Below are 12,138 nucleotides of genomic sequence, written 5' to 3' on the forward strand. Positions count from 1 at the left end.
GAACCCTGGATGTCAAAATCCAACGTTTATCTGACGTTGATCCGACGTCAAAATCCAACGTTGATTTGACATCAAAATCCAACGTTGATCTGACATAAAGACCCAATATTGGACAGATGTCAAATTTTAAACTTTTTTCACAGATAACTGACAGATGAAAGAAGCAGCACACAGCACAGCACCATCAAGTGCGCACTTGTGTTCAATAAGTGGCAAAGAGCGTGGAAGAGTTTCTAACTTTTTCCATATTGGTCTTTTACGTTATAAAATGATTAACTGTCCTGATTATTAATATATATTTAATAATATTTAAATTCTTCCCAAAATATCTCTTCTCTAAAATGGTATCCCAGGTGAAAAAAAATTCTATTAAAAATATACTTTAAAAAAGTGTACTAAGTATATTTTCTAGATTTTGTACTATTTTCGTCAAATCCAAGTATAGTTAAGTGTACTCAATTATGTATTAACTTCAACTTAACACCTATTTGATTACACTTCAAGTGTAAATAGTATGCTAAAATGGAACAACTTTTTTTAAACTTCAAGTGCACTAAAATACACTCCTGAAAATCAAGATTTATGAGTAATTAAGCACACTTACAGTACAATTGCATTGTATTGCAATTTTAATGGAAATACACTTAAAAAGCCATTGCAGCACAAATTATAGTTGTGTTTAAGTACATTTTGTGCATACTGCTATCATACTTATAATTAGTATAAACTATGTTAATTTAGTATGCCTCTGTAATATTTCAAGTGCTCTACAAATGCACTTCCTAACTATTTTTAGTGCTTTTAAAGTGTCCCACTATGACAATAATAATGTTTTTAAAGTGAATTTCAATTATAACCTAAACATCATAGACACGTACTTTCAGTGCAATATTATTATAGTGTATTTTTTATATTTTAAGTATATTTAATTTATACTTTTATCCCCATTTTGTTATACTTAAGCATGAATATTGCTGTTACACTACAAGTGTATAATATAACAATTCAGTTCAAATGCACACAAACAGATTACAAACTGCATTTCAAAAAAGGATCTTTATTAATGACACAAAAGTAACACACAAAACAGATATTGGCAAAATGGGGAACCTTAAACAGTCGACTTTCTTTGAAATGCCGGGAAGAGAACAATTGCGAACAACTTGTACTATATGGACATCTAGCTCTGATTTGAACTACTGGAGGCCTTGTAACTGGCATTGTTGCACTTCCTCCGTAGAAGGTCCCGGATCTCTGCCACCTCGATGTTGGGGAATCACTCCCTCACTGCATCTGTAAAACAGGAAAGAGACATTTCAATTTCAATTTTATTTATATAGCGCTTTTCACAATTTGTAGTTGTTTCAAAGCAGCTTTACATTAAAAGAAGCAGGGGAAACAGAAAAATCGACAGACAATATAAGTAGCAAAATACAGCGGCTATGAATAAACTTTACAAGTGAGCAAATTAATAATGTCTCGTATACAAGAGGGTGCTAAGTTAAGCCAATGTTGCTTGACTCCCCGGGGTTAAAAAAACCCTAGGAGAAAAACCTCAGGGAGGAACAAAAAGTCCTAGGAGGAAAAGATATACACATATATATATATGGGATGTAAACGGATAAGGAGATTTAACGGGTTCCGTCTAGGGCTGCACGATAAATCGCATGTGTTTGTCAGGCGCATCTCCTCAGTAATGCCGGTTCCTTGATTAGTATTAAATCGCCATCAGCTGTTTTCAGATGGAGCAGCTTTAACTACAGAGCCGTAGTTCCCTGACAAGCTGGGCCATATCGCATACATATCGCAGCCGATACGTCCGCGATAATTAATGCGAAATTGCCCCGATTGTCAGTGAACTACGGCTCTGTGTAGTTAAAGCTGCTACATCTGAAAACAGCTGATGGCGATTTAATACTAATCAAGGAACCGGCATTACTGAGGAGATGCGCCTGACAAACACATGCGACTTATCGTGCAGCCCTAGTTCCGTCGGTGGTCAGGCATCGGCTGGGCATCACGTTGAAGGGCAGCCAGTAGATCAGTGGTGTGTTGACCTCCACGGCAGCCAGAACTGGTCTGTTTGTCTCAATGTCCTCGGGTTTGAGGACGAGACAGGGAGAGAGAAACAAAATCCTATTAGCGTAGGGGCCATTCACATGTAATGCAGTGTCACACAGTGTTGTGTTTTAATATCTGCTCGGTTCCAGACAGGCTAGCTATTGCGGCATTAGTAAATTACCCAGACGAGTTATGTGAATGCTTTGTTCCGTACAAGCTAACTTTTGCGAGATAAGTATAATTTACTAGACAAATTATGTGAATGCTTTGTTAAAGAAAAAAAGTCTTAAAGAATAATTCCGGTATTAAACACTTTGAGTCTCATTTCTGGTTTGTTTTGGATGAACTACAGTGATGGTCACTGAAATTTTGACAATGGGTCGTGTCTTGACTTTTTAACTTGTTTAGAATCGTCTCTTGACTGCTTCAGAATGGAAGTCAAGGGCCATGCACAAACATGTCATTAAAACAACACTTAACGTTCATTTTCAAAACTGTGCTACTCACAGAGTGGTTTGTGGTGTTCGTTGATGATTAAAAACAAATATATCAGAGCAATGTATGATTTCAATCCGTGTTATTTGCTATAGTGGATCTATTTTTTCAGACACCTCACAACCACGTATATACTTCCGCTCTATATTTGAGTCTGAAGCGTTAGCACACTCTTGACCACTTGATGGCGACAACCACTTTGCCTAACAAGGATGCTGAACGGAACTTGGTGTCTAGCGTATAGACAGTCACAATCGAGCTCAAATTCAAACCTAAGGCTGGTCACTGAGCCATCAAATATGGGAAAAATTTGTGCCCTACTCCGAGGGCACAGTTGCTCTGCTCATGCTAGCCTTTTGAGAGAAACCGAGCGAAAAAACTACAACCAGATGTAAACAGACCCTTTTCCATTTCCGGCGGCAGAGTGATATATCAGCGAGCAATGAGTCTTCCAAGAGAAGTCAATGGAATTTTACAAAATGCCAAATAAAACACCACAGAAACTGTATTTCGCTACACTACTTGTTTTTAATCATCAACGAACACCAAGAACCACTCGGTGAGTAGCACCCCTTACGAAAATTAACCATGGTTTTACTACAGTTAAGACCAAAAAAACCATGGTTACTGTAGTAAAACCATAGCTACCACAAAATAACAATGGTTTTGACAACCATGGTTTTCAAAAACCATAGTTAAACCATGGTTAGTGTAGTAAAACCATGGTTTTGCTCATAGTAATCAATTGACCAAAAAAAACATGGTTACTACACTTTTACCACAATAAAACCATGGTTAATATTCGTAAGGGACAGTTTTGAAAATGAAGGTTAAGTGTTGTTTTAATGACATGTTTGTGCATGACCCTTGACTTCCACTCTGAAGCAGTGAAGAGACGCTTCTAAACGAGTCAAAAAAAGACACGACCCATTGTCAAAATTACAGTGTCCATCACTGTAATTCATCCAAAACAAACCAGAAATAAGACTCAAAGTGTTAAATACCAGAATTATCCTTTAATGGAGCATTTCACCTGTAGAAACATTAATCTTTATTGAAAGTGTCTCATATTTGTAGTGGAAATGTAACATACATTTCGAATTTGGTGCCTATTTGACTAAAAAAGGGGTGTTTGTAGTCTCACCACCTCAACAAAGATATTGGACTTCCTTCTTTCAATGATGCAAAATTATAATTTTTTACATCATTGAAAGAAGGAAGTGCAACACTGAAATCTGTATTTCTCCTGTCTCAGGAAATGATGCATGACCATTCAAAAACATGACTGGGGTTCTAAAGATACAAAGCTTAATACAAATGGGTGAAGTGTCCCTTTAGATTTAAAGTGATTGACTGTGTCTGATTCACAGATACCAGTTGGCAAATCATTTCAGAGCTTAGACACTTTTGATATTCTAGGGAAAATTAAGAGACCAGAATTTTGCGACCGCAGTGTACGTGTTGGATTGTATTCTGATATTAATTCTCTAAGATACGAAGGTGCTGGGCCTTTTAAGGTTTTATTGGTGATTAATAGTATTTTTAATTGTATGCGATATTTGACTGGTAGCCAGCATGACATGGGCATGAATTAAAACAATATTAAATTAAAAGATTAAACTTAACTTACATCATTTTTACACAGAAACCTCTTCAGCGTCAGCAAGGTCGACCACATGGTACATGACCTCTGTAAACACAAACATGGATAGACATCATATTAAAAAAGAAGACAATCATACAACTTTAAAATATATTTTGACTCCAAGCTTCTTTACAACAACATCTAACGTTAGTTTATCTTAAACTTAAAGTGAAGCTGGCTTGGTTACTAAACAGAATAAAGCTATTAAAACAGGCTTGCAAAATAAGCAGCATCTATCAGAACTTACCTACAGCAATGAGCTTTTAAACAACAGAAATCGTCTAAGGTTATCGTTTAAAATAGCAGAAAGAGCCATTTGCTACAGTTAGCTGAACATCTCCAACACAAGTAATCTTGCCGTTTTATTTTTAAAGTTTTAAACATCGAATTGATTCGTTTATCAGGCATTTTGCATGTTACTTTGCTCACTGAAAAACCGCATGTTCAAGTTCCTAACGTTACTGTGTACAGTGTATAACTTACTCTTAATGTTTCCTGTGTGTGCTTTAAATTAAAACACTTCTCGCATAAAGACAAAAATAATCACAGTGAAGAACAAAATAGGAACAAATATGGAACAGATCTGCGCGATGTAAAGGAATGAAAGTCAAACTTACCTCAGCCGTACTGTTTAGCATGAAAACGAGTCAGTAGCGGTTTGAAAAATGCCGTTGATCCTGATTGGTGGGAATGAATGGGTGGGTGCAGGTGCATTCTGGGAATTTGAGTCTTTTGCCCTGGCGTTGGTACTGCTTTAGCATGCTGCTGTAGATGTATTTTGACTACAATTTCCAAGTTGCATTGGATGTTTTTTTTTTTTTTCATTATTTTGGATCCTCTGCTGGCACTTTATGTACTTTTTATAATCTGCGTTTTCACACTGATTTGTTCTTTATACTTTATCAATAATAAAAATATTAAATATTTTTATAAAATGTATAACGTTTACAAAACATGTTTAGTTGACAAACATGTTGACAGTTATTTTGAGTGATGCTCAGATTTTCTTAAATAAAAAAAACCTTTATCAATTAAATTACATTAGCATAATAATACATGTATTTAGTAAACACACTTGTAGATATATAATGTTTTTATGTTATGTGCTGCCTTGAACCCCCCACCCAGCTTTGAAAACAGAGACAGCAACTCTGTCATTAACCCTTCACACCTCACAACCAGCACTCCTTACAACCAGCTGTGAGGATTCCTAGAAACTTCCACCAGTATACATCCATATACACAAGGTTTCTGGATGTTTCACGAGTTTACTTCTGAGTATTACGTTTCCAAGCACTCTGCCTCATTTATCTGGCAAACCTAAAGTTTAGCAGGGATTTCCCATCCGTATTTGTCTGGATACAGCTCTTTTCATGCAGTGTATAGCCTACATTTTATTATTCTAACGTATTTTATGAAAGTACTCTGATATGCAACTAAAAATACACTTATTTTATAGTGTACTGTATAAAGTGTACAGAAGTCACACTTCTAATGAAGTGAGATCCTAGTATGCTAAAAAAGTAAATTAACAATTAATTTCCAAAAAATATACTTCCCATAAGTATATTGAATTGTCACTCTAAGTATGTCAAATTTAATACACTTAAAAAAAATAAACTTCTATACAATTTAAAATACATTGACAACAAAGTACACTTTCAAAAAGTACATTTAAAAAATATTTTAATTACTGGTAAATTAGTATACTTATTTTTTGGACTCTTAAGTTGAACTTAATTACATCTTTTTTTAAGTATACTTTCAAAAAGTACATTTAAAAGATAATTGAATTACTGGTAAATTCATTATACTTATTTTTTGGACTCTTAAGTTGAACTTAATTACATATTTTTTGAAGTATACTTTCAAAAAGTACATTTAAAAGATAATTGAATTACTGGTAAATTAGTATACTTATTTTTTGGACTCTTAAGTTGAACTTAATTACATATTTTTTGAAGTATACTTTCAAAAAGTACATTTAAAAGATAATTGAATTACTGGTAAATTAGTATACTTATTTTTTGGACTGTTAAGTTGAACTTAATTATATCTTTTTGGAAGTATACTTTTAAAAAGTACATATTAAATACTCTTTAAATTAAGTACAACAAGTAGAAGCATACTTGTTTTATACTTCATGTACTTCAATCATATTTCTAATACACTAAAGTATACTACTTTTTTACCTGGGATGATATGTAAAAGTTGTTTTTATATTTTGTTGTAAAGAAATTAAAAAGAAAAATGTAATAGGGTCTAATGTGAAATGTTTCACTTGCTGTATGCTCACATGCACACGCGCTCAAAAGCGCGAGGAGGCTGCATGTGCTCTCACGCGCTTGAGCGTGAATAAATGTATGCAGCGTCGGATTGGAAATGAGCAAAGACTCGCCCGTATTTTCTGTCGACGCTCCATAAATTCGTTTGCCCAATATCCCTGCCTTTAATAAGTTTCTAGGCTGCCTGTCCCTTTAAACGACTCATTTTTCTTTAATCCTGAATTGATGGCTTAAATGCGGAGATAGAGGAGAGTGCGCTATATTTATCAGCTTCTATATTTTGATTTTTCCACTGGCCTCAAGGTTCATCAGTGAAGACGGAAAATAAATTAACGCTTTTCATTTCTTAAACCATCTGAAGCCACTGAATTCATCGGTTTAAGATGAAGAGCCATTAGGAAGAGTACACTTTTGCACACTACACAGGACTAAACTGGAAAACTTGCGTCTCGCATAGAAAAGCAACATTTGGAAACATGTCTGATAAATGTAACTAAAGAAACTGTCATGAGGATCATGCATTTTGTTCCAGTGAGGTGAAAGTGACCATCACCGACATGTATGAGGAGAAAAGAAAAAGTAAGTTTTCTTTTGTCTAATTTAGCTTAATGTTTTAAATATTTTAACTGTTTAATATTATTTTTATAGACCTTTATGTTTTTTTACATTTGTCAATTTGCCAACTTTCTGGCATTTTTCTTAAAACCTAGAAAATTATCTCTTAGCTAACTGTGCCAAATTACAGGGGGAAAATATTTTATAAACGTTAATTATAATGAAAGATGAAGCTTATCAGCCTCAAGCTGTGTTGAGATGAAGTCATAAATTAATTTTTCCAAAGTATTTTTTTGGTTCGTAGTAGCAGATGTTACTCTGCCGCAGGGTCATTTTCAAAGCACAACTAGCACGTGCTTTCATGTCTTATTGCATCAACCTGCAAACGTACAAATAATTTCTAGAGTCTATAATTAATTACATCAGTGCAGGTTAATGCACAGAATGTAAGGACCTCTCAAATGTATTTATTACTATATAGTTTAATTAAATAGGGGTCTAATCTTTGATCCCTAATTAGCATATAGGGGCCAAATCCCTTTACTTTAGAGACAAGTGTCTTTGCTATAGAACATGAGAACAAAAAAAACCTAATCTATTTGCTTAATGTTTATGCTTAATAATTAATTATCCTATCATCATTAAAAAAACAACTAAAAAAATATTCTAATGGTAAATTAGTGAACACTCAATCAAAAATTATGTTCTTTAAAGAAATCAGTTTGTACACCCAAACCCAGTTTTGAAAACAGTGTGTAAACATAGGAAAAGTTATATGTTTACAGCATTGCAGTATTAGGAAGTATGTGAATGAAACAGCATGCAAATCTAAAACAGTTTGGTTAGGTTTTAGACCCAGTTCAGTGAGTTTGAGATTGCCTTAATAAAGAAGGTTCAGTTCTTTATGTGTTTTTGAAGCTTTAATTGTGTCTACAGTGCGCAATATAACATGTGTTCATGTTTCAAGTGTAAAAAACGCGGTATTTTTCACACAATTTACTTATCTGTATAATGTTGTTTCACTGTCCTCAAAACAGGCTGATAGTTTCCTTGTTCTGTGAAGTCGTATCGAGTTCTGATTGTGTAGCTTGTTTGGTGCGTTGTGATTGGATAGAAGTTTAGCTTGTCGTTAGCTTAGCTGGCGACTGACGTATTCCTGTGGGCGGAGTTTAGTCAAGAAACTGTTCTACTGACGTCATTAAAGCAGGAAGTAGAAGGCTGTAGTCCAGAACCTGCCGTTTGCTGTAGGCTTTCAAAGGTGAATTCTGTTAAAGAAAATATATCGCCTGGCAGTGAACTTTACGCTTTATCATTTCACAGGTATTATTTATGCTATTATAGCAACATTACACACTAACTAGGGTTTAAAAATGGGATCAGAAAGAATGTGACCTGCCAAAGTAATGCAGAATATAACAATACACAAAACAACTATATGCAGTTTGTCGTGTTGCATATTCCTGTAGCTCAGTGTTAGGTCAGTGTCTGCAAGAATGTAAATGTGGTTTATAATTTTTTAAGAGATTAAACTGAAAAGTGCAGTTAAACCTGGATGAAAAGACTTACTCCATTGTTTAATACCTGTCCATCTGAAAGAATCTATACAATTTTATTCAGATCAGAGCACAACCAGACAAGAGCCTTTAGTTCATGGGCATATGATGGATGAATTTGGATAAATATGCCAAAATGTGCTGTTTTGGGGTGTGTCCTTTTAAGAGCAAATGAGCTGATCTCTGCACTAAATGGCAGTGCCATAGTTGGATAGTGCAGATTAAGGGGAGGTATTAACCCCTTCTGACATCACAAGGGGAGCCAACTTTCAATTATCTATTTTTTCACATGCTTGCAGAGAATGGTTTACCAAAACTAAGTTACTGGGTTGATCTTTTTTACATTTTCCACTAGGTTGATAAAAGCACTGGGGACCCAATTATAGCACTTAAACATGTAAAAAGTCAGATTTTCATGATATGTTCCCTTTTAATGTACTGGTATGTTGTTTTAGCGAGTACAGTTTGGGCTATATAAAGATGTAATGTAAACCAAAAAATCTCACTGTTTTCCATACTACTACCTTCTCTTAATGACACGCTAAACTGGTCCTTCAATTTCCATTTAGAATGGACCTTTATCAGCACACAGCAGCAGTTATTTACACCTCACACAAAGTTCATTTCTTTTTCCTGCCCACCAGTTTTAGATGATAATCCGCAGTAGTGATTGTTGTTATCCCTGGCTGAAACTATTCCCTATGGTCTCACTGAGGTCTCATTAATAAAGTTATAATTTGCTATCAGCGCAGTGTCCTCTCCCTGTCACCCCCTTCCCCTTGATTCTTTCTGTTAGCTGTCAGCAAGCTTTGCTAGATGCTAGCACGATGAGTCCACAGGTACTCGCGTATGAAACCGCTGGCCCAGAATCCCGTTCAGCTCCCCCCCTTGTATGGCTTACAGGAAATAGGTCACAGCTGTTACTGTGTGGTTTTCCTCACCTAGTGCAGAGTCCTCATGTTCATCAGAGACTGTGACAGATTAGAAAGCTTTGTCTTCTTTATCTTCTTTACCCTCTTAACAAAGTGGTTCGTTTTTAGTTCTTTTGACCTATTGCCCTCCACCCACTTGTCTAAATGAGGGGAAAACTTGCTGTAGTAACCACCTTGATTGTTAAAAAAAGAACCCATGTTTCTTAGCTAAATGATTAGCATTAAATAAAAAGTTCAAGGATATTACTGAAGTCAAAAGGTAATCTGAAAAAGTAAGACTTTTTATTGACGTCATGCATTTAAGAATAGTCTTTTTAAAACACATTTGTTAATTTTAGCTCTCAGACATCAGCAGCTGGTTGTTTGCTGTGTCATCCACATATATTACCCATCATTAACTGACTAAGCCTCTCTCTCTCTCTCTTTAGGGAATGGGTACTCCAATGAGGAAGAGGAGGGTGGTGGCGAAGAGGAAGAGGAGGAGGGGGGAGGAAGAGGAGAAGCTGACGAGGGCACGGAGGAAGAGAGGGATGGATGGGAGGAGAACGAACAGCCGAAGATGAACCGCACTGAAACGCTCAACTCCACCACCAGCTCCACCGGAACGCAAAAGAAGAAAAGTCAACACATGAAAAAACAGGTCCAGGGTTCCAACCAAGTGCAACGGGCACCCAGAGCTCTTTTCTGCCTTAAACTGAACAACCCCATTCGCAGGGCCGTTCTGCATTTTGTAGAATGGAAGTATCCATTTACAACTCAGTCACTCACAAAAATATTTATTATTAATATGTATGTAATGTATAATATAAAATGTGTAGTGCAGTGATGTTCTACAGCAGTGGTCTCCAACATAGTGCCCGCGGGCAACAGGTTGCCCCGCACAGAGTCTGTGAGGTGCCCGCCAAATATTTCTGTATTACATATTTTTTATATTAGCTAGGCTTCTTTTATGTAGGTTATGTTAACATTTTAAGCAATGATAAAACATATCAACAAGAAAAAATAGAATAAAATCAACAATTAAAACAAAGTTTTGAGTAGACTATATCAAAAAGTAGCTCTCCATAATGTTTTATCCATTGTGGTAGCCCTTGCTCACAAAAAGGTTGGAGACCCCTGTTCTACAGACTTTATAAAAATAAGATAGGAATGAATCTTGTAGAAACCTTAGACTGAAAAGTTTGTTGCAGAACCAGAAATGGTCTTTTGTGGCATTGCTGTGAAGTACCCTTTTTAGCATGTTTATTTTTAAATGTGTAAATAATGAACAGAAAGGCTGACTAATAAGTTGTAAAATTGCATTTTACCTTAACGTCTGACTCCAGACCATTTGATATCTTCATTCTTCTGGCCATCTTTGCTAATTGTGTGGCGTTGGGGGTCTCTAAGCCTTTTCCCGAAGATGATTCAAATGCCACAAACCATGACCTAGTAAGTATATAAAGCTACTTTAATACATGTCACTTGAACTGATACTATTTTGATTAACTTTTGAGTTTTTGACCGCTACATAAGGCGTTTTAGTTTAACCAGACATACTGGGTGTTGTTTGGTGATCAGATGTATTCGGATGGTGCCCGGAACAGAGTGCTGACCAATTTCTTGCTGACCTATTTGGGAGATGTGTTACGGATCTCAGGTGCAATCAGAAGCATATATGTGTGTTTATGTAATATAAATTCTTCCCCAATGGCCTGCCCTTTCTGGTTCTTTACTAGGTGTATCTGTCATTTAATAGCTTAGCCTTAGGGGATGTGTTTTTAGGCGATCAAAAAGAAGCACTTTCTCCAAGTAAGCAAAAAAAAATAGACAATTTTGGTTCAGTGTAGCTGTCTAAATTGAAGGTGGGTGATGTCTAAATGCATTTAAATTTAAATTACTAAAAGTTATCAGAGTTATCCTAATTCTTAACTCTATATACGACTGCATTGGTAATTCAAATGGTAATTGTCCACATGCAAATTTTGCTTCATGCATTTAAGTTGTGGTGTTAAACTGTGTCACCAAGATGTGGTTTTCAGTCTGAATGTGGTATATGAATGAGTGAACATTGCAAGGAATTGTAAGGCTGTCCATGTTAATTCAGGTGCAGTTAAAGTGACAATTGGTTTATTATTTAAATAACATTTTGTTTTCACTTATTTCACTTGTCCACATGCATTGAATCCATAAGCCGAAAATCATATTATTTAGAATACATTTATGTTATGTATACCATGAATGTGCTGGTGGTTGTTCCTTCTTCGGAGTGGTGGGGCTGGAATGATGTTTTTCTTTCATGGCTGCACTAAGGCAACATGAAACTGCATGAGCTCGGTCACAGCACGGCTTCACCTTGGCATGCAAAGCAAAGGTCACTGAGAAATCATAGAGGAAAGACAGGGCCCCTAGCTATTGTTATGGCAGTGGAGCCGGACCAAAATAAAACACCTTTCATTTAAACAGGCTTCAGTGGCAAAGTCCCCGCATAACTCTCCGCACTGGAGTTTATAAAATTATACACGTGAGCTTTGGAGTTTGTCCCGCTGTCGTTTCGAGTCAACCAAAATGTGACTGCTCCACGTTTGTCGAATGCCGAACCAAGCAGGGCGTGCTGTTAGGTTCTGTAGAGG

At 36.0% G+C, this 12,138-nt stretch overlaps 1 protein-coding gene and 1 long non-coding RNA gene across 3 annotated transcripts in view; one reads left to right on the plus strand and one right to left on the minus strand.

The window, feature by feature from the left end:
• Positions 1 to 1,037: 1,037 nt before the first annotated feature.
• Positions 1,038 to 2,456, minus strand: LOC135729335 (uncharacterized). Its single transcript, XR_012337932.1, has 2 exons — positions 1,940 to 2,456; positions 1,038 to 1,293 (listed from the first exon to the last, which is right to left on the minus strand). It is a non-coding gene; the product is annotated as an uncharacterized lncRNA (long non-coding RNA).
• Positions 2,457 to 10,031: 7,575 nt separating this feature from the next.
• The window catches only part of cacna1fb (calcium channel, voltage-dependent, L type, alpha 1F subunit), a 38,755-nt gene continuing 36,648 nt past the window's right edge, over positions 10,032 to 12,138 (plus strand). For both annotated transcript variants that reach the window (XM_065246909.2, XM_073816222.1), the window contains exons 1-2: positions 10,032 to 10,267; positions 10,852 to 10,957. In XM_065246909.2, coding sequence (XP_065102981.1) covers positions 10,086 to 10,267; positions 10,852 to 10,957 — 288 coding nt within the window. In that variant the 5' untranslated portion in view covers positions 10,032 to 10,085. The remainder of the gene's footprint in view (positions 10,268 to 10,851; positions 10,958 to 12,138) is intronic.

The sequence above is a fragment of the Paramisgurnus dabryanus genome, chromosome 11 (genome assembly GCF_030506205.2).
Source record: "Paramisgurnus dabryanus chromosome 11, PD_genome_1.1, whole genome shotgun sequence".
NCBI lineage: Eukaryota > Metazoa > Chordata > Actinopteri > Cypriniformes > Cobitidae > Paramisgurnus > Paramisgurnus dabryanus.